Here is a 24,008-nt window from a genome sequence, read left to right on the forward strand (position 1 = left end):
TGCATTAACTCATTCTAACTGTCAATATAACCTATTGGTACTCATAATATGATTGCAATTATATTTCTGTATGTGATATAAACATCAGACAAACACTAATAAAACCCAGAGGCCTGCAGATCATGTGAAAATATAATTTTGGTGTCATTCTCAAAACTTTTGGCCATGACTGTACATTTTGTGTGTGTGTGTTTTTTTATGGTGTTCGCCGTATGGAATATATAATGTGCCAGCTTTATCGAGCGGATCGTTCAGGACACGGAGATACCAATTATATGCACGTTTCTTTGTTTATTTTCGTTTTATCACAAACACTGCGTTTTGTGTGCACTTTTTTTGGGGGGGGGAGGGTGGATTATTTCACTTTTTTACATATTTTATTGCACCTTTTTTTTTACTTTTTCACAAAGTCCCACTGTGGGACATGTATAGTTTTTTATTCTGATCACTGGTCTCATACACTGCAGCATTCACGTACTGTCAGTGTCTCACTGACTGTGCCTGTGAGACCCAGCTTATAGCTGGATCTCACAGGCCACCATACTCTGTTCACCTCATTGACGTCAGCGTGGGAAAATAGTTACCGCGCATGTGCTGACTTCATTTGCTGGCATGGCGAGTCACTGAGGAGCGCAAGCATTATAAGCTGACATCAACCCCAGCCCTATAACCCCACTTGCCACCACCACAGGGCAGTGGGAAGAGCGAGGGTAAGTGCAAGAATTGTTGCATCCTATGGATACGACATTTCTGGGGTGGCTGATGGCTGGTGTTTCTAGCCTCGGTGGGGGCCAATATTCATGCCCCCTTCTTTGGCTATTAATATCAGCCCCCAGCTGTTGGCATAGCCTTTGCTAGCTGTTAAAATAGGGGGACCCCACGTCATTTTTGGGGGCTGTCTCCCATTTTAATAGCCAGTAAAGGCTAAGTATTCAGCTGGGGGCTGATGTTAGTAGCCTGGGAAGCTCCGTGGGTATTACCCCCTTCCCAGGCTTCAAACATCTGCCCCACCTGTCCGCTTTCCCTCTGCTGGTTAATAAAATTAAGGGGGACCCCACATCAATTTTCTTTAATAAAATTCTTTAATTTAACAATAAATTACATGCACAGAATATATATATCACTCACATGTTTATATATGTGTATATACAAATCTGATTTTCTGTATGTGTCTAACTATCTATCAATCTGTATATATACAAGTGCTTCTCACTAAATTAGAATATCGAATCAGATTACAGAAATAGGATAACCTCATGTGTATATAATTATATCTCACATCAAAAAACCCATAAAAAATAACCTTTAGTATCACATTAACAGGTGATATGCTGAAATGAATTAAGAGGATTCAGGAATCATCTTATATTGCACTGATGTCGCCTTCACTGGGGATCTTTTTTGAATCAAAATAAATGAGTAATATATTCTAGCAGTACTCTTAGTGGCTAATCTTGCTATTATGATCTATGAATGTTATATAAGAATAGGCTTTTGTGAGAGACTCTGAATGGTTGGGTCTCTCTGGACTACATGTCGTCTTGGTAGACGTTATAGCCTATAGCTTGATGTCTTTCTATATATCCATCTGAGCTAACAGCATTTAACAGCATATGGGTATGAACAAGGTCGGTCTGGGCTGGCGGGATACCGGGAAATTTCCCGGTGGGCCCCGCCCCCTGCTGCAGAGTAGAGGGGGAAGAAGAGAACAAAAAAAATCCTGCGGTTTTAAGGGGCACGGGCCCTTTAAAAGCGCAGGCACAGTGTATGCAGGGACGCGCACACGCAGTGTTCATTACCTGAACCACCGCGGCGCACGTCCCAGTGAAGCCGCTGAAGCTGCGTGTCTCCCTTCGCCGGCCGGCGTATGACGTCATCGTCATGCGCCTGCTGTGAAGGAGGTGCGCAACTCAGGAGGAGGACACCGCACGGGAGCGCAGGAAGGTAAGAGGTGTGTGTGTGTGTGTGTTGGTCTGGACCCACTGGCTGGACACACAAGGCGGGGGCCAGATGGACACACAAGGGGGGGCCCAGCTGGACACACAAGGGGGGGGGCCCAGCTGGACACACAAGGGGGGGGCCCAGCTGGACACACAAGAAGGGGGCCCAGCTGGACACACAAGAAGGGGGCCCAGCTGGACACACAAGGGGGTAGGCTGGCTGGACACACAAGGGGGGAGCCAACTGGACACAAAAGCGGTGGTCCTGGATGGACACACAAGGGGGGAACCCTGGCTGGACACACAAGGGGGGGCCCAGCTGGACACACAAGGTGGGAGCCGACTGGACACACAAGGAGGGGCCCTGGCTGTACACACAAGGGGGAACACTGGATGAACACACAAGGGGGGGCCCAGCTGGACACACAAGGGGGGGCCCAGCTGTACAGACACACAAGGGGGTAGCCAGGCTGGACACACAAGGGGGTAGCTGACTGGACACACAAGGGGGGAACCCTGGCTGGACACACAAGGGGGAACCCTGGCTGGACACACAAGGGGGGAACCCTGGCGGGACACACAAGGGGGGAACCCTGGCTGGATACACAAGGGGGGAACCCTGGATGGACACACAAGGGGGGAAGCCTGGATGGACACACGAGGGGGAACTCTGGCAGGACACACGAGGGGGGGCCAAGCTGGACACACGAGGGGGGAGCCCTGGCTGGATACGCAAGGGGGTCCCTGGCTGGACACGCAAGGGGGAACCCTGGCTGGACACGCAATGGGGGGCCCGGCTGGACACACAAGGGGGGGCCCTGGCTGGACACACAAGGGGGCAAGCCCTGGCTGGACACACAAGGGGGAGCCCTGGCTGGACACACAAGGGGGAGCCCTGGCTGGACACACAAGGGGGAACCCTGGCTGGACCCAGGCAAAGGGGGGTGGGCAGGATGGGTATATGGGGGGGCAGGCTGGACACATGGAGGCCAGGATGGATATATGGGGGGCAGGATGGATATATGGGGGGGCAGGCTGGACTCATGGAGGCCAGGATGGATATATGGGGGGGCAAGATGGACTCATGGAGGCCAGGATGGATATATGGGGGGGGCAGGCTGAACACATGGAGGCCAGGATGGATATATGGGGGGAGGACAGGCTGGACACATGGGGGGCTAGGATGAATATGTGGGGGGGGGCGGGCTCGATACACATGGGCTAGCATAAATATATGGAGGGGCACGCTGGATATATGGGGGGTGTCTCAGGATGGATATATGCAGGGGGTAAGGGCAGTATGGATATATGAGGGGGGAGGCTGGACACATGGAGGCCAGGATGGATATGTAGAGGGCAGGCTGGACACATGGAGGATATATGGGGGGGATATATGGGGGCGCAGGCTGGAAACATGGAGGCAAGGATGGATATGTGGGGGGGGCAGACTGGCCACATGGGGGGGCTAGGATGGGTATATGGGAGGGGGCAGGCTCGATACACGTGTGCTAGGATAAATATATGGAGGGGTCACACTAGGCAAATGGTGGCCAGAAGGGACATATGGGGGTGCCTGGCTACACAAGGGACTTAATTACTGTTTGGGAGCCAGATTGAGGAACATACTTTATTAGTTTATGGTGACCAGTGGGGAACATTATTACTTTAGATTCCAATTATTATTATTACATTATTACTTCTGTAATATAATTTACTTTTTAGGAAATTGTTTTCCATGGGATGGGACAAAAGAAGGGTCCTGTTACTGTGCAGGACGGCACTATGTTGCTTTTTTTCTTCAACTGGTGTAGTATAGAAGTCGGGGGGGGAAAGTGGGAATATTCTCTAGAAGAGATCAGTTATTGATAACTGTGTGTTATTTTCTGCAGAGATGATTCCTGGCTAGAAGAAGTGATGGCTGTCTGTGCCAGATGAAGAAGAAAAGCGAAGATGAAGGACTTCACCTAGAGACATCACTGGTGAGTCAGTGTATTACATGTACACTTACACTACACACGTGGTCAAAATTGTTGGTACCCCTCGTTTAATGAAAGAAAAACCCACAATGATCACAGAAATAACTTGAATCTGATAAATTACAAATTTTTGAAAATGAACAAATGAAGGTCAGACATTGCTTTTCTGCTTCCACAGAATTTAAAAAAAAATTAAACTCATGAAATAGGCCCGGACAGAAATGATGGTTCTTCTTAACTTAATATTTTGTTGAACAACCTTTTGAGGCAATCACTGCAATCAAACCATTCCTGTAACTGTCAATGAGACTTCTGCACCTCTCGACAGCTATTTTGGCCACTCCTCATGAGCAAACTGCTCCAGTTGTCTTGTGTGTGAAGGTTGCCTTCTCCAGACGGCATGTTTCAGCTCTTTCCAAAGATGCTCCATAGGATTTAGGTCAGGGCTCATAGAAAGCCACTTCAGAATAGTCCAATGTTTTCCTCTTAGCCATTCTTGGGTGTTTTTAGCTGTGTGTTTTGGGTCATTATCCTGTTGCAAGACCCATGACCTGCGACTGAGACCAAGCTTTCTGACACTGGGCAGCACATTTCTCTCTAGAATCCCTTGATAGTCTTGAGATTTCATTGTACCCTGCACAGATTCAAGACACCCTGTACCAGATGCAGCAAAGCAGCCCCAGAACATAACAGCCTCCCCCATGTTTCACAGTAGGGACAGTGTTCTTTTCTTGATATGCTTCATTTTTCCGTCTGTGAACATAGAGCTGATGTGCCTTGCCAAAAACTTCCATTTTGTCTCATCTGTCCATAGTACATTCTCCCAGAAGCTTTGTGGCTTGTCAACATGTAGTTTGGCAAATTCCAGTCTGGCTTTTTTACTATTTTTTTTTTCAACAATGGTGTTCTCCTTGGTCGTCTTACATGAAGTTCACTTTGGATCAAAGAACGGTGGATAGTACGATCTGACACTGATGTTCCTTGAGCTTGAAGTTCACCTTTAATCTCTTTAGAAGTTTTCCTGGACTCTTTTGTTACCATTCATATTATCCGTCTCTTCAAGTTATTTCTGTGACCATTGTGGGTTTTTCTTTCATTAAACGAGGGGTACCAACAATTCTGACCACGTGTGTATATAGTATATACAGAACTCCTGTGTATGTCACTGGTGATCACTGTATTATGTATACAAAAGAGAATACAGAAAAGACAGTGGGGATCACAGCTGATTCTTTCTGTGAGGTAAAACTGCTTGTTTTTAAACTATGTTTTACCTCACAGAAATAATCAGCTGTGATCCCGTGCTGTAATGTCTGTATACTCTTTTCCTACCTCCCCTGCCCAGGAGATGTGGTATGATCAGACCATGTTCCTGTACACTCAGACACGGCCATTACACAGTACACAGCAGGGGCACATTTATAAGATTATCTCAGCACAGGAACATTTTATTTATACACATCCAATTGTGGAAGTTATTATTATTCCAAGATCTATTGATTAAAATGAACTTTTGTTCGTGGAAAACCCCTTTAAGCTGTTAAAAGAAGCGACAAAAGACGGAACACATTGAGCAGTTCAGACTTTGCGGAGCTTCAATCTTTTTGATGTTTTTAGCTCTTTTTCGGGTGGGTTCCAGGAAGGACTCTCCTGATAAGGACACTGTGCACATACCCAGCAGGTGAGGTCACACCCGGTCTTTTTTCTGAGTTTTCTGAGAATTTTGGTGTTTCCGAGCCAAAAAACTCGGCAAAAGGACTCAGTGTGAACGCACCTCAACTCTCCAATCAAAACGCGCACATTTTGAACTCATGATTTTTGCAGTTTCTGCCTAAAAACTCTGTTGATGTGGGCTGTTTCCCCATTAATAGCAATAGGAATTTTACTAAAGTTTTTCAGTTTTATAAGTGTTTAGTATGTGGACTTTTGAGCAGAATTCTGTCCTAAAGCCACATAAAAAGCTCTGTGTGCACACACCCCAAGATCTATTCAGGAAAAGAGAAACTCTTCCAAAAACTTTGCAAAGAAGGAGATAGTGTGACCATACCCCAATGGGGACACTGAAGTCGCCACTGTGTAGGAGGGGTCTGGGGGCGTGGCCAGTGTCTGGGCGGGGCCTGTACGGCTCCGGACCCTTCCTCCACTTATCTGGGACTGTCGGTGCCGCTTGTGGCACTATGGCCGGGCCGGCAGCTCTGTGCAGCTCCTCACCGCGCCCTCTCCCTCCCTCCTCGCCCGGAGCCTGAGGCAGCAGCGGGCTCGGCCGCTTCCTGTCCTGTGACTTGCAGTCAGGTGGTTGGTTCCTTGAGTGACTGGGAGGAGAGAAAAAGAAAGTTTTCGTGCAGAAAAGTGAAGTGTGAGCAGAGCGGCTACTCCGTGCAGCAGCGAGGGATGCGGCCATAGCGCTCAGTGCAGACGCGTTTGTAGTTGCGGCAGCGACTACATGGCTGGGGAGACGGCGTCCGGGGAGGCTGCAGCAGCCGCGGGGGCCCCTGAGCGCAGAGAGCACCTCTTCAAAGTGCTGGTGATCGGAGAACTGGGGGTGGGCAAGACCAGCATCATCAAGCGCTACGTGCACCAGCTCTTCTCCCAGCACTACAGGGCCACCATAGGGGTGGACTTCGCCCTCAAAGTCATCAACTGGGACAGCAAGACCCTGGTCAGACTGCAGTTATGGGACATCGCAGGTAGGTGGGCGGCAGCTAATCGTTTAAAGGGGCGCTCCAACAGAAAGTCCAGACACCACTTTTAGTTTCCCAAACTCGGCTCAGACATTTCATCACTGGGACTCTGACCCAACCCTGTAAAGACATGGCTTTATATTGTACAGGAACTGCATGCGTCACTCTCAGATGCCCTGATCCTCTTCATTATGGAAGCTTGTAGCAAGATTTCTACTTTTAGGCCAATTGGCGCCTTGTAGTTAATTTTTAATCCAATGTGTCCAATAGTTAACATTTATGAGATTGTGTCTTGAAAATCTATTCTTTATAACTTGTATAAGTTGGTGCTTGTAAAAATGTAACTAGTAATTTCTGGGTCAGGGTAATGCCATGTATTACATAGGCGAACTGTAAGATTCCTATATCTCTGTAAGAATCAGCAACCAATCAGCTGATCGCCACTGTGGGGTTTGGTGCCCTGAGCAGTCACGTGATCGCCACGGTGGGGTTTGGTGCCCTGAGCAGTCACGTGATCACCAGGGACGGCTGCACTTACAAAGGTGGCCATCCCCGCAGAGAGGGCGCATGCTGGGGATTGGTTACTCTGCACCATGCCTACAATCAGCCGTCAGGAATAAGGCTGGGTTTGTTGTGCCCCAAAAATATCTTTACAGCTTCTCTGACAGTCCTGTGATTGTTTTAGTTTTGAGTTGCAGATAAGGCTCACGTGTCACATGTTGCCTGCGATTTGCACTTTAAACTATGGCAATTGAGACTCATACAAGCAGTGATTGAAAATCCAACACATTTTGGAAATATTTTCAACTCTCTCGCAGTAGATCCAACGTGACACCATAGGAAATCCTTACATCCTACGTTGCAGTGTCGCTGTGTAGTCTTGGCCTAAGGCCTGGGTCACGTGGCCATCGATTTTTCTAATGCGAGAGGATTGGGGCTGTCAGAGCCAAGTGTCGGTTCACTGTGCTCAGATTCCGTCGCATGAGAGAATCAGAGCACAGGTGCGGAGGAGACGGAGAAAGTAATTTCTCCATCACCTCTTTTACCGGCATACACGGGAATCTGACATCAGAGTGCAGTCGGATGTTTCACACGCACCCATAGACTTGTATGGGTGAATGTGAGCTGATACTTTGATGGGCACAGCATGCTTTTTTATTTATTTTTATTTTTATATTTTTTTTTCCTCCTCCGGCTGATTCGGCATAAGAAAATAATTGCAAATCTGCACTGCCCCATAGTATAACATTGGGCCGAGTGCAATCCAATTTTTAATCGGATTGCACTCGTCCCGATTTATACGCTCGTGTGTGCGTTCCCTAATAGCCATGCGTGCTGCACTGTTATTCCTGTCAATACGTAGGCCCCGAGTCATCAATGATTTTTCGCTAGAAAATGCTTTGAAAAGTTGCAAAATTTTTCGACTTTAGGCATTTTCACGCCTTTTTCTCCCCAGCTCTGACAAAGTGGTTGGGGATGAACAGGGGCATGGCAACCCCCGCTTGTCAAATTCATGATTGAAGAAGGGGCTCGTTCAGACATCTGAGCACAGACTGCTAATGCACAGACTGGCCATGGGTCACCCAAGTATGACAGCTTCATGTATTTCTATGAGACTTTGTTTGTGGTCCAATCTCGGACTGATTAGTACGGACATCTGTTTCGACCCTCTTCTGGGACATTAAGAGGTGTGCACATCTTAATAAATCAGGCGCCTCCTTCTCCACTCGTCCTCCTCAAGATCAGTGTGAAAAATGCAACTCTTGATGAACCTGGGTCATTGGTTACCTCCGCAAATCCCTGCAGGCCCTATTGTAAGGCTAAGCTCCCACAATGACTTTTCAGTGAGTTTTTTTCCATGCGGTGTATTTTTGAAGAAATGCAGGTAGCCTATTTTACTTAATGGGCGCAGAAAATCTGCAACATCAAAAGCTCATTGTGGGAATGTAGCTTAAGACTGTATTCACACCTTATTTTAAGGCCTCCATTTCACGTATAGATCTGGAGAAGCTCCAGATATGGATGTCAAATGGAGTCTCTAGCAGATGCCTCATATAATGTATACTATCCCTGCAGGAGAGCTTTCATCCATAGAAGCCAAAAAGCAAGATCACAATTTCCTGTAAAAGTGCATCGTTTTGGTGCCATTTCACATGTGTGAAAGAATCATTGGGTCCCATGCACTATTAACACTCCACTTACTATGGAGACTAGTAGGGGCCTATACTGGGGCATGTCGTACTGTACACTGCAGGACTGACATGCCTGGTTAAATGGGGCTAGGGTTAGGCTGTGTGCACATGTTGCAGATTTTGGTGTGCTTGTCGCGTTTTTTTTCTACACAGATTTGTGGCAACCTGATGCCTGAAGTGTCATGAACACTTTGAGTATTTGTGACTTGTAGATTGGTGCAGAAGATAAGCATGTCAATTCTCTGTGCGTTTTTCACCATTGAAACAACAAATTCCCAAAAATGCAGAAATTTGGAGTGTGATGCACCTAAAAGAAGGCAACATTTTGGTAAAAATCCCATTTTGTAAATCTGTCTAAAACATCTGGACAACCAAGATTGTTGAGGAAAAATAACAAGTTTTAAAAGAGAATTTAAAAATGACGCAATTCTTATATACTACAGCCAATAAAAAAATGGCAAATTACTCCAGAAGAGTAAAACTGGAGTAGCAGCAATGGTGAATCGGGGCCATAGTGTGGACCTCCACGGTATGGAAGTTCATGTTGGCTACAAAGCTGCTCCTCTGACTAGCAACACAAGTTAAAGGGGTATTCAGATAGCAATATGTTATTAACTATTCACAGGGTAGGTGATAACTTTTAGATGTATTGGGGTTTGAATGCTGAAACTGCCAGAACGGAGACATTTGTCCCCGCTCAGCTATGCCGGTCTTGGTTCCAAATCTTCTCAAGAAAAAAAAGCATTGTAGGTGCCAACCTTCCAGAAATTCCTGTACAGTCTGTAAAAATAAGGCACTATTTTAAAAAAAAAATAAATAAAAAAAATTGTGATTTATGTTTTGAAGCAAAAGAAATTTATACAGCTTATTTTGACTGTAATTATCATAATTTTAGAGTGAATGCAGCTGATGTCTTCATATCAGAGCTATAGATAGGTAGAATTTATAATCCTACTGATTTATTATGGTTTTGTTTTCCAATGTGTCCGTTTAAAAAAATATTGTCTACCCCTGATTTCCAGACTGAATGTGGCCTTGGTAGTCTAGAAGGACATATAAATTCTGGTTTTGTGTAAGATGGATATTGGGGTGCCCATACACTAGGCAGTGGTGTCAGCACTACTAGAACCCCCTTACACAGGTATTTTATTTCTATTTTAGGAAATGCTCTTTAATTCCAAATTATAGAATTTTACTTAAACTTTGGATATAAATATTATTCCGATGTGTTGCACTTTTAAGTAGTTTATATTGTAGAACATATGGCCCGTAGCAGTTTTTTGGATGGTGATCAATTACAATAAATATGCTGCAAGGCATTTCAGCACATACTAAGATGCTACAGGTTAGTATCAATGTTGGCAAACAAGAGAATTCAGTGTTAATCTCACTCTGAGCCGACAGAAGGGCACCTGCTAAAGAAAAAATCCAAGCAGAACAGATTTGTCACTTTCGGCTTCAGGATGAGCCACACTGAATGTACATCGTTAGGTAGAGATGGGGAGATCACATCACTACCCTGGTTTGTGACAACCAAAGGAAAGTGACAGATCTAATGAATAACCTGTAATGTGAGGATGCGTGGTGGCTCCACAGCAGGGATGTCAAACTCGCACACAGGGCCAAAATGAAAAACGTGGACAAAGTTGCGGGTCAACCAGTATACAGAGTAATGGGGGGCCCCCTCCCCACAAAGTAATGGGGGGCCCCCTCCCCACAGAGTAATGGGGCCCTATAGGGGTGGTGGTTCTGGTGACGCGGATCAAATAAAACCACCATGCGGGCCAGAGTTTGACATGTATGCTCTAGGAGTATGTTCACATGTGGAGTTTTTTACGAAGTGCATTTAGTGTGTAAAGTACACAGCATTTTACTGTACCATTTTCTGAAATCTCATGCACACGTTGAGTTTTTTTTTTTTTGCGCGCGTATTTTGAACCCTGCCACGGTTTTACTACGGGGCAGGTGGTCGGGTAGGGCATCCTTTTAGTTAAGTGCTGCCTTTTCTCTCTTTTATTTTTATTTTTTTGGGGATAATCATGAAAGTATACATGTCACAGGCTTAATAGAATTCTCTATAGAACCAAAGAGTAGATCTCCATGGATCTCGCCTATAGGGGACAATGTATATTTTATCAGTTGTCCTTGTTAAATACACAGTCTTTATTTACAATGTCCATTCCCCAAATAATATGCAAGTTAGCAAAACTACCCTGCAAATGGTCATCTGCATTGATTTGGGGGGCATTAGAGGTAATTGTAAAAACTGTGTCTGAAGGAGGAAGATAAAGAGCATTGTGTATGGGAGACTGGGTGGTGGGAGGGCACTCGTGAGTCTTCTTGTGTCTACTTCTGTGACTATTTGGGGGAGAGAAAATCAACTTTCTGCATATCTACTTTTGGAGTGTCAAATTCTTTTCTTATTTGGGGGAAGAGAGCATTCGGCACTGTTACGTTTTACTGAGTGGAATTATGGCCATCTCTACAGTTGAAGTGTATCTGTGAGCAGATTTTACAATACAAACTACATGCATTGTTAAATAGTTCTCCCCTCTGATGAAGCTGGTGTACTTATTTTCATAATGTAGGTCTGAATGGCTGTATAACTAACTCTGAAAGTTCAACTCCATATCTACCCACCATTGACAGCTCATCAGTGTCAGGCTGTGTGGGTGGAGATTGAATAGTCTTGGATTCATCAGCTCTTTTTATGTAGACTCAGTTTATTTAACTTGTACAACGCTTTACAGACCCCATATTCGCTGTCCCCATTAGGGCTCACAATCTAACTCCCCTATCTGTATGCTTTGAGTGTTAGAGTGTTTTTGAGTGGATTTCCTGCAGTTTGTACAGCTGGATGTTTTTGGAAAGGGCTTGGTTACATCACTTAGACCGTTACATTGGTCTTTTGAGATGTCTACTTTTGTTTAGTGGCAGTTCTGCTAATAGTTACGTTGTAGACCTTGTATTAGTTCTGAAGGAAGCTGTTGAGAAACTCTTGGTAAACCTTGTGAAACTTGTTTTTATCCTAAATGTCACTGTATCGCCAATATCCACATAAATTGTACATGGTCATGATTATATGTACAAGATAATCCTAATTCCCGCTTTTCAAAGCCACACTCAAAATGCTTGTCGTGGTACTGTACCGTGTGATTTTTGGCAGGCATGGTTTATGGTTTGGTTTGGCTTTAATTTGTCATGTTCAGTTTTTTTTTTTTTTTTTTTTCCCACAGGGGTTTGTATTCCATGAATTAGGATTACCATGTGTATAATCTTGTATGAAGTGGTCTTGTTGCTGACTTGCACTTTTCACCCTCCACAATATTTATCTTTAGTAACTTTATTGTATAGATTGTACTAAGCCTATATTCTTCAAAATGTTGGTCACATTGTCCAGTAAGTTGTTATGGCTATATTTTCTTATAACTTTTGTTTTTTTGTATATATTTTTGGGCAGTATTTGGATTTGTACTATTTTGTTTTTATTACTGTAGGTTGGCAACTGGAGTCGATGTAGGTTTTCATTAGCTTTTGGGACTTTTAGTTGCGTTAAATTATTTGTGTTGTAAGATGGCCACCGGACAGGTCCTTGAGGGGAGAGATGTATCATCGAGGTTGGTAGATCCGGTGATGTAAGCCTGAAAAAGAATGCTCCAGCGCGTATAGTGCTGAGAGGGTTAATAGTGTATCACAGCCGGGTTTTACAAGCAGTCAGAAGAGATGGGTGGGAATGGTTGCTCACACATCCCTAACCCGGGGGTGTGGTTTGGTTAATAAAATGGAGACCAAGTGGTTCATTCAGTGGCTGTATCTGTAGATGTCTGTGCTAAGGACTTGAGAACTGGACAATAACCCGAGCGGGAGAACACGTGATATTGTATGAACTTTTTACTTTGTGTATCCATGTTATGCCGGAAAAGGCTATTTTATTTTTTTTTTGCTTCTTGAGCGGTTTATGCTGTCTAAATAAAGTAGCCTGGATATTCCAATGAAATCGCTTTCTATACCTACCTCAACCGCAGGCGAGTGAGTACCAAACCCTACAGTGTTTTAGTGATGAGGCTTCAGATTGGTTTGTGCTGCCAATTAATTGTCAACTTACAAAAAGGCTGTAAATTATATGGGCTGTCCTAGAGTAAACCTAAGATATAACAGTAAATTATAAGCCTAGATTCCTGTTACAACCCCCCTCTGAACACAGCGCTGTTGAGAACGATATTCCTGAGCGCAAAAGCCCAGTTTCTGTATTTCAGCAGGTGCTGTGAATCCTTAGGATAGAAACCTCTGTTCAGCTCGCCTGCAGCTAACATTTACTGTATAAAACAATACAACATCTGGTATATGGAAAAGACATCAAGCTTATACTAGGCCTAGGTTAAAATACATCAAAATGACAAACAAGAATAGTTGATGTGTTTAGGCCTTTGCTGGCCCTTGGTTGTAAGGCTAAGTGCCCACGATGCAGAAATGCTCCGGATTTTTCCTGAGCTTTTCTGCATCTCCCTGGCAGAAAAAAACGCATACGGATTTTACTTGCATTTTTCCTGCCAGGGACAAGCGTAATTGAAGCGTTTTGATCATGCAATTTCGCATGCGGGTTGTCAAGCGCTTTACAAGCGATTTTTAGCATGACTTGGAAAGTGCTTGACTACTTGGTCACACTATATAAATCCATACAGCTGGCATGGATTTTATATAGTGTGACCAAGTTAGTTAAAAAAAGAATAAAAATGGTAAAAACAAAACAAAAAAAAAAAAAAACTTCCATGATGTCATTTAGTCATGTGACAGGTCACGCGACCGCTGATGTCAGCGGTCGCGTGACCCGTCACATGACTAAATGACGTCATGGCAGGTCCTTTTAGACCATCGTGAGCTGCCGGGGAGCCAGGACGCATCGCTATGGAGACAGGGGGCCATCGGAAGGTGAGTATAATGTATGTATATTTTTTATTTATTTATTTTTTTTTTTATAGGTACTATGGTACCTGGGTCTGGATGAGAGTCTCCTTTTCTCCCGACCCTGGTACCATCCGCATATTGAATCACTTAATATCCGCATGTGCACATGTAGTCATGCAGATATTAAGCGATTCAATGTTGGCGAAAACGCCGTAATTACGCAAAATAATTGGTAGTGCTGCGTTTTTTCCGCAATGATAATCCGCAGCGGAGATTTCCGCAGCATGTGCACAGCACATTGGGGAACATGGCAGGCCTTCTACTATGCGTTTTTTTAAGCGTTTCTGCAGTGGAATTGCTTAAAAAATGCATAGTGGGCACACAGCCTTAGACATTCACTGGTAGTACATGTGTTATGTTTAAAAGAATGGGCTAAACACAACTACCTATAGTGAAAGGGGTGCACAACTCAAAATACAGTATATATACAAAGCAATAAAACCTATATAAAATATATACTATATCAGATACAAGGAAAGTAAGAAAACAGCCCATGTTCCAATGTCCCTCAGTGTATGTGCAGCCCATGAAGCAGAAAAACGCTGCAGAAATGAAGCAGAAAATTTCTGCAGCGTTTCTGCATGTTCTTGGCAGTAAAAACGTTTGTGGATTTTACACACGTTTTTGCAGCGTTTTTACATGCGGTTTTGACGCGTTTTTCAAATGCATTGGGACCTAAAATCCGCATGCAGAAAAGCACAAATAATAGACATGCTGCAGATTTTTCCGCAAGGAAAATTCCGCAGCATGGGCACAGAACATGCAGCTTTTCATTGGGGATCATGGGGCACGGATTACCAAGCGTTTTGCAAGCGTTAACGCTGTGGAAATTCCGCAGCAAAAAAACGCTTGAAAAACGCTTAGTGGGCACACAGCCTAACAGTACAATAGATAAATTCAATACATCACATTATAAATCTGGTGACTTAAATCGCCTGAACCAATATCCTTAACGAAACCATAGATTCTAAAGTCACCTATAGTCTTATATATAGAACACCTGTATCCTTAAAGGGACTCTGTCACCACTTTGGAGTTAGCAGACTTCTACTATGGGCATACAGGTTATAGAAAAGTAAATCTATACATACCTGTATGGCTCATAGTAAAGGTCTGATTGCAGAGAAATCTGTTTTTATAAACTTTGTTTTTCACAGGCCTGGCAATCCCTGCCTATGTGCTTATTATTCCCTCAAATCCCCGCTTATATGCTTAATTATCATATCCCCCCCCCCCCCCCCCCCCCTTAGCCCTGCACATCACAGGGCTCCCTCTTGTGCGCGCTTTGCTTCATCCCGGCCCCCGTCTACCTGTACTCTTCGCTGCCGGATTCTATTGCGCAGGCGCTGGGAAGCGACACTGACTCCCCGGCGCCTGGGCAATAGAACCCTTCGGTGCAGTGCACAGAGACGGGCCGGGATGAAGCAAAGCACGCTCTATGTGAGCGGCGCTTTGCTTTCCCAGGAAGTCAGGGAGCACAGTGCAAATCACAGGGCCCTGTGACGTGCAGGGGAGGGGAAATATTATAATTAAGCATATAGGTGGGGATTTGGGGGAACAATAAGCACATAGGCGGGGAATTCTTGGCGTCGCCTGTGAAAAACAGAGTTTATAAAAACAGATTTCTCTGCAATCAGACCTCTACTATGGGCCATACAGGTATGTATAGATTTACTTTTCTATACCCTGTATGCCCATAGTAGAGGTCTGATAACTCCAAAGTGGTGACAGTCCCTTAAAAGAAAAAAATAACTGTAGGGGGCAATTCATCAATGTTTTTTAGCCAATAAACTGTTATAAAACACTTCGCAAAAATGTTACGTTTCAATGTGGAGTTAAGCAAATGTTATGACATTTTGAAGTAGCTTTGCCATAATGGGCAGAGCTGGATATATTCAGCTTCCTGCACAAAGTTCTCTAATGTACAGTTTCTACAACGGAGTCATTACACCTCCCAGTATATTTTTGGTGGTATGGGCAGGGTGGCATGGCCAAGCATGTAACATTGTATTACCTGCCCTCTTTTACTGTATAATAGAAGCCATTCCTGGTCTTTAAGGGGTTGTCCGGTCAAAACCGATAAGTCTGCAGCTACTCTGTGTGACTGCAGACTTATGAATCCCCCCCACCCCCCCCAGCGAAGGCACTGTATGCTGCGGGGATTAGTCCGTTTTAAACCCGGTAACAGAGTATGAGTTATACATACCCCCGGCCAGTGGGCGTGGCCTTGCTCTCCATACACTTATATGGAGCGAGGCTTCGGCCACTGGACGGTCGCGTTTCTAGATAGGGCGTGGCCTCGGCTCAATAAAAAATGTATGGAGAGCGAGGCCGCGGTAACTGGCATGTATAACTTATACATACCCTCCGGTGTCGGATCTGAAACCAGTGCGAGCGCTGGGGGGATTCATGGGTGTGCACTCAGTGACTGCAGACTTATTGGTTTTGACCTGGCAACCCCTTTAATTGTTGGAAACCCTTGTTTCAGCTTGTATGCATGCAGGGAAGACCTGATCAGTATGTTCTCTGCATGTAGACCTGTGTATACAGAAAATGTAAAAAAATAAGAACAGGTAGTCCCTCTGTGCTGCTGATGGAAACCAGGAATATTCCAGAAGATTCAATAAATATTTGGTGCGTTTTTTTTCCTCTATAGGTTTCAAAATCATCTGATTTCTTCATCAGGATACAAATCACTGTTTTGTTTTCTCACTCTTTACTATATTGAGTATTCTTCATAGGGGACTTGAAGCCGCAATCGCCTGTGCTATACATAGCAATGCTAAAGCATTGGGTCGGCGTTCACAGGAGGATAGGATTGTAATGACAGGCATGGGGGTCATCAACAGACCCCCGCCTGTCATGACAACACATTTGAGCCTGTGACAGGGGTGCCAGTTGGCGATATGAATGACGTAGTTTAGGGTGGTGTGTGTGTGTGTGTGTGTTAAATCCTGCTGTCAGTCATTGACAGCTGGTTTCACCTGGTTCATAGACTTTGGAGGAGTAGCGCTCTACCTCTGGCTGTTAAAGGTACATGATGGCTGATTAAATCAGTCATCATGTGCGGGGAAAGATGTGGACTCAGTGTGTGAGCCTGCATCAAAGGCAGAGGGACACTACCTTTGATGTAAATGTACGTCAGAGGTCATGACGGGCTTAAAAGGGTTTGAAAGAAAATATCCTGCGTCAAGTTCAATGAGGTTGAGATCTAGTGATTGACTCGGCCATTGCAGAATATTCCACTTCTTTTCCTTAGTAACCCAGGAGTTTATCCCAGTATGTTTTTGGTCATTGTCCATCTGTACTGTGAAGCGCCATCAAATCCACCTCACTGCATTTGGTTGAATCTTCTGAGAAGAAATTATCGCTCTGTATACTTAAGAATTCATCCGGCTGCTTCTGTCTTCAGTTACATCATCAATAAACACTAGTGACCCAGTGCCCTTGGTAGCCATGCATGCCCATGCCATGCGTGCTGACGTCACCCTGACTTGGAAGTGCCGGCGGTCAGGGCTTTAATTGTACTGGCACCTGAAACGTGAGCACAATTGATCACTGGGAGCTGATGTGCTGCACCTTCTGTGAGCTGGCAGCCAGCTCAGAACAGCCAACTCCCACTATGGGGGACAGCAAAATGCAGCTGCCGGGAAGACACCTTGGACCGCAGCATAAGGCAACCTGACTGCATCTGGGGCAAATGCCCCTCCTCCCCCTCCTAGATATGCCCCTGTGTTGATCTTAGTTTAATTTGTCCAGAGAATGCTTTTCTGGAACTGGGCTGGCTTCTTTAGATGTTTTTTTTTTCTATTTTAAAGTAGTTGTCCAGTACTTTATATTACCTTCCCCATAAACCCCCACCCCCCCGGGGCCCCTAAGGATTTTTGTAAATGCCTTACGTTGCTGTTTCTGCCTGTGAGCGGCGCTATCCCCGCGTCACACCCAGCATCCACCGCGCGCTTTTCCAATCAATGGGGAGAGGCAGAGCGTGCGGTGGATGCTGGGTGTGACGAGGGGAGATCCACCGTGGAACGCTGAAGACAGAGACCCCTGGCTGCTGCCAGCACTTATCGTGACGTCAGCGGGTCACGTGATGCCTGTGAGCGGCGCCATCTGCAACGTAAGCTAATTACAAAAATCCTTAGGGGCCCTGGGGGGATACATTGTGGGGGTAATCTAAAGTACTGGACAACCCCTTTAATAGTTTACGCAGTGTTGTGAACCCTCTGTATTTGCTCTCATGAAGTCTTCTCTTTAATGGTAGACTTAACCCACTGAAACACCTACCTCTTGGAGAGCGTTCTTCATTTGGGTGGATGTTGTGACCAGGGCTGTGGAGTCGGTAAACCAAACCTCTGACTCCTCAATTTCCATGACTCCCTCATACATGGCTCATGTTTAAGTGATTAAATTTACTTTAGCACAGATTCATCTCGGTTAAAAGTCTAGACCCTAAGGCTGCGTGCACACGATGCTTTTTTCATGCGTTTCCGCTGTGGAATTTCCGCTCCGGAAACGCATCAAAAACGCATGGTAATCCGCACCCCATGGTCCCCAATGGCATTCCGCAATGTCAATGCACATGCTGCGGATTTTTCCGCAGCGTTTCTGCAGCGCTCATAAATCCGCAGCATGTTCATTAATTTTGCGGAAGCGCCGCCATTGACTTGCATTGAGACGCATAGAATCCGTGTCTGTATATTTGTACAAGCGGATAACATGCGTCTCTGTGCGGATGGTACCCAGTTCTGGAGGAGAGAAGACTCTCATCCAGACCTGGGTACCATTGTACCTGTAAAAAAAAAAAATAAAAAAAAAAAATAAATAAAATAAAAAATAAAGTTTATATTCACCTGTCCGGCGGCCCCTGCAGCGCTTCTCCTTCCAGGACCTGAGATGACGTCGCGGTCATGTGACCGCAGGCTGTCTCGCGATGTGCCGGCAACCCGGAAGAAGCCAGGACGAGCGCTGCAGCACACGCCGGGGCATCGGGGGTGAGTATAGCTTTATTTTTTTTTTATTTTACGGTCACACTGTATAAATCCATGCCGTTTGCATGGATTTATACAGTGTGACCTAGTTGTCAAGCACTTTCCAAGTGATGCTATCGCCTGGAAAGTGCTTGTCAGTCCGCATGCGGAAACGCATGCGTTAATGCATGTGGATACGCATGTGAATCTGCATGTATTCTACAGGAAAAACGCATGCACAATCTGCATGCGTTTTTTCTGCCAGGGAGATGCAGAAATTTTCTGCTTCATTTCTGCATCGTGGGCACATAGCCTTAGATCAGGAATAGGACAGACATTTATATGACATTTCATAACTTTCCCAAATTCTTCTGAAAAAATATTCCCCACAAACTGCATTGAACTACTGTACCCAATTTATTATATATTTTAGAAGTCGGAGTTGGTCCATTTTATTCCGACTCCACCAAAATTGTCTCAGACTCCACAGCTCTGGTTGTAACGGTGTTTCTTTTCATCATGGTAAGGATTCTGCGATCATCCACCACTGTTGTCTTCCTTGCACGTCCAGGCTTTTTTGAGTTCCTAACCTCACCAGTGCGCCTTTTTTTTTTAATTTTTTTTATTTTTCAGAATGTACCAAACTGTTGATTTGGCCACTCCTAACCCTTCTGCTATCTTTGGATTTCTTCTTTTTTTTCAGCCTAATGATGGTCTGTTTCACTTTCTTTGAGAGCTCCTTTGACCCATGTTGTGGGTTCACAGTAATAGCTTCCAAATGCAAATGCCACACTTGGAATCAGCTCCAGACCTTTTACCTGTGCAATTGATGATGGATTAACCAGGGAAAAACCCATGCAACCCATTAAAGAGCTTTTGACATTGTCCAATTACCTTTGGTCCCTTTTGAAAAGGGGCAGCTACAAAGTCTAGTATGGGGAATGCATCTTATAATCTGAATGTAGCTCCTGAGATCTCAATCTGCGCATGCACCACCTTCGGCCATTTTTCCAAAGTCCACCTCAGTGAAGAGGATAGGGAAGTGCAAGGGACTTCCTGACATTTTCTGAAAGCCCGGGCCCGTAGCATCGCCCAACTCCTGCTGCCAGCTTCCTGCAGCAGTAGCTTCAGCAGCTCCACCGCAGCCACCCCACCCCTTGAGTAAGCTGACGTAAAAGCGGGCTATAAGACGCACCACCATTTTATTAAAAATAAAATGTTCATCTTTTCCTTCCTTGGGGTGCGTCTTATAGTACGCAAAATACGGTAATTGTATGTGTCCGGCACATGCCAAATGTGTGTGCATTGAGCCAGCTCTGTTCCATGCATGACAGGTCCTAGCTGTATTATACAACATGTATCCACCAGTAACTCTTGTCATCGGCCCACTCTATCGCCTTATTTTCCTGTCTCCTACAAAAAATAACCCTCTTATTTGGCTCTTAGAAGACCCGAAGGGAAAAATTGAAATGAAAACTGTCTGCACAGAAGTGGTTGAGACAGAGGGCATGTAACCTCACCCACCTGAAGCCAAACATCCGAGCAGAGAGCACTGTATCCTGGCTTCAGCATGGCATGGCCAGGCCAGATGTGCTCACCTGGCTGCAGTGTCTACTGCCATTTACAGTGTGGTAAGCTTTAGCCTGCATTTTTATGTTTTCTAGTGAGATGATAAAATTACAGATTGTTTAGCAAATTAACTTTTCCTTATTAAGCGTAGTGTCTGAAATAAAAGGGCTTCTCTGTTGACAGAAAATGGGGTACAAGGGTCAAGGCAAGTAAACGCAAATTAGCTGTGATTTATTCTGTCCTGATTTATTGCGTTCTATCCTAAGACTAGCAGTAATTGCTAGTTTGCTTTCATGTGTACAATTTAATAAGTGACCCGAATGTGTGGTGCGTTCATGTTACAGACGACTTCTGAAATAAGTTTTCATAGACATTAAATGTCATTATCCTTTTATTATTTTATAAAAAAAACAACAAAAAAAAAAAAAACAATAACTGAGCCAAATGAGCGCTGTATTACACACACAGTATTTGTGAGTTTTACATCTATCATTGGAACTGTTGCTGAGTGAATGGCCACCCACCAAAATAAGTGATTACCTTTTCTAGCATGGGGTCCTTTATATGCTAATTGTGTAATCTGTAAGCCTTCCTCTCATAAGCAGGCACTACTTCTATATCTCCAGTTTGTCTCCACCATCTTGCTGTGTCTGATATGAAGGTTGTTCAGCTTTTCCCATAACATCATCTCTCCACTCAGTCACCTCTTGATAAGTCTGCGTTCACACATTGAGGCCACCATACAGATTCACTTGGTTTGCAGATGACAGCAGCTAAAAGCACTTCATTGTTAATGGCCATGCTGAATTGCTTTTTCGCTGTGTAACTGCGGCTTTTAACAATAAAAGTGCTTTTAGCTCCGCAGAGAACTCGGCTATGTTTGTCATTGACGTCATAGACCATGAATAGAGGAGAAGGACACCTGCACAAAAGGCCTCTTCATTCTCCCTCCCTAGTCGTGGTCTTGGGTAGAGATAGGCGCTCATTTTGGTAGAATGAAATATCCCTTTTAAAGGGAAGCATCATCAGAAAGTGTCCTATTTGTTTAAATCAGGTTTCCGTGTTGCATGTGTATTTTTAAATAAAACTTTGGCCACCCAAGTAGGCTATGGTAGGGATCGATCAATGACACCTGTTCATCCATTCATTAAAAGTTTTTATTCTCTTAAAGAAGCACTGGCTTCAGTTTTATCCTCTTAATAGGCTGATTGCAATGTACTGTATTATATAGCACTGAATACTTACAATTGCTCATTTTTGCCTTTCTACCCCGCCAATTCTTCTGTTTCGGTCTATGACATCATGTCATTAAAAACTGACTGTCTGAAACTTTCTAAGCTTTGTGTAGAGAAGTATCTCTTCCTTGCAGGAGTCATCCCCCTCTTCAACTCCTGATCCAACTTCTCCACTCCTCCTCCCCTGAAATAGAAGTAGCCAGTGCTATATAATATAATGACTGCAATATATTAAGAGGATAAAAAATTTGATGGAGTGCTTTTTTTTTTTTTTTTTTTCCTTGATGCATTTTCTGTAGTAGCAGCCTCATCCTTAAGGAAAGCGATGGTTCTCCCTACTTGGTCCCTAATAATAATGCCTTCCAGGCCAGCAGCCTCTTCAGCAGTTACTGTATCATGCCGAATCCTAATACTGTCTAATATATACATTTAGGCTATGTTCACACATCACAATTTTGCAACACTTTACCCCCCCCCCCCAAAAAAAAAAAAATGAAATGAACATTTTTACTGTCCCAACAAAGTGAATGATCTTTCTGAAACCTTGTGCATGCGGTGATTTTTTTTTTTTTTTTTTTTTTTTCTTGCAGACTTGAAGCAGTTTCAAGTCTGCAGCATGCCAATTCTTTCAGCGGTTTTCACCCATTTTAATGAATGGGGGAAAAAAATTGCAATAATAAAATGCACATATATTTACACAACATTTTTTCCCGCCAACGCATGTATTTTCAGCAAATTTCTCTGCTGCAAATACTGATTGTGTGAACATACCCTAAAGGGTAGCTCAGAGGTGTATCTAGGTTTTCCTGCACCAGGGGCAAGAATTCAGTTTTTCAGTGAAAAATTGCGAGAAGCTGGAAGAGAAGCTCGTTGTCATGTGCCATTTGATGACTGCTGGAACCTGCAAGCAGAGCTGAATCCTGGCAGTGAGTATATTACACACTGTTAGGATTGGCTACAGGGCTTCAGTTTACAATTAAAATAAAAACTTTACATCCAGGTACGTGATAGATGACGTTGTCTCCGATTTGAAGTCATGCTCTTTCTTTTCTTCTTCTTGTCCAGACTCCATGACTACTTTTCTCATCCACAGCTCGTCTCTGCACACTTCCATCTTCTCCGATCTTCTGCAGCACATCCCCACACGATGCCCTTAAAGATAACAGTATCATTATAGTGCCCTAAATAAAAATATCTGCCCTACGCCCTGCCCCAGAATAATTACCCCTCATTATATTCCCTGCACAAAATATATTTCCAACCTGCCTCCTCACACATTCCTACCCCCCCTCCACTCGCCATACTGTCTGCATCCATGCCCCTCCCAAATTTCTCCTGCTTCCCCCTCCCCATATTGTGTCCCATCCCTTCCTCGTTCCCAAAACTGTGTACTCAAATCCTATTACATGTGCCCCCACCCCCAAACTGTGCCCTTAAATGGTGGGTGGAGGCAGATGTAATAGTTTAAGCCCTAAACTATGTCCTTGAATTATATGTCCTAAAATCCCATTTCACCTCACCCCCCCCCCCCCCAAATGAATCTTCGATGTCTTCAGCTCCAAAGGAGTACTTACCACCGTTCGCAACTTTTCAGCACCGTTTAGTGACGTCACCAGCGTGATCACATGATCTGATCACGCTGCTGACGTCGCTTTGACCCGGCGGGCAGAGCTTCAATTGTACTCGCGTCTGTAAGCTGGCTTGCGTGCCGCAGCTTCTCTGAGCCAGCTGTCAGCTTGACAGCCGGCTCAGAGAACTGATGACTCCTAGTCCAGGGGCAGTAGAATGCAGCCGCCGGGAGAGACGCCTCGGACTGCCGCATTAGGTGGCCCGACTGCGCCCCCTGTCGGCTGCGCCCGGAGCACATGCCCCGCCTGATCCCCACCCCAGATACGCCTCTGGGATACCGAGTCATAGAAAAACATTCTACTGCTAAATCAGGTTGTTGTGTTGGGGTGCTTTCTCATTGCTTTCAGGCACCCTTTTGGTGGCCCTGTCGGGGGCTTACGTCCGAGCCCCTTGCAAAACGGGATGCTATTGTGTGGATTCGAAGATGGAAAAGGAGCTGTCTTCTAGACCTTGATAAGAGGTCCAAGCCTGTGCGAAAGCAAGGTTAGTTTTAAAAGCTATGCAATTCTGGTCCACCTTTTCTATAATCAAACTGCAATCACATGACAAGAGACACACATACTGTTTTTTTGTTATTCGTGTCGGACTGTCCTCTATCCTCATGATGTTCATATGTCCTAATAGGGGCGTATGACAGGGCTTGTCTTCACTAAGGACCCCCCCCTTTTTTTTTTTTTTTTTTTTTTTTTTATATATAAACGTCTTGTTCACTCATTGCTTCCATCCACAAGGAAACCATGACTGTTATGAGGGGTCTTTTTTTACAAATGAATCCATTGACAGTGATCAATGGTTAATTCCATTATGTGTGCCCTTTATATTTGATAGAAAGTAGTGCTGCAGACTATGGT

The 24,008-nt window shown here is 44.6% G+C and overlaps 1 protein-coding gene across 1 annotated transcript in view; it reads left to right on the forward strand.

Moving 5' to 3' along the window:
* Positions 1-6,028: 6,028 nt before the first annotated feature.
* The window catches only part of RAB32 (RAB32, member RAS oncogene family), a 58,030-nt gene continuing 40,050 nt past the window's right edge, over positions 6,029-24,008 (forward strand). The window contains exon 1 of the mRNA XM_073672691.1: positions 6,029-6,603. Within this exon, the coding sequence (XP_073528792.1) occupies positions 6,360-6,603 (244 nt within the window). The 5' untranslated portion in view covers positions 6,029-6,359. The remainder of the gene's footprint in view (positions 6,604-24,008) is intronic.

Source organism: Phyllobates terribilis, unplaced genomic scaffold, assembly GCF_046119375.1.
Source record: "Phyllobates terribilis strain yellow unplaced genomic scaffold, ASM4611937v1 Scaffold_3__8_contigs__length_932513732, whole genome shotgun sequence".
Classification (NCBI taxonomy): domain Eukaryota; kingdom Metazoa; phylum Chordata; class Amphibia; order Anura; family Dendrobatidae; genus Phyllobates; species Phyllobates terribilis.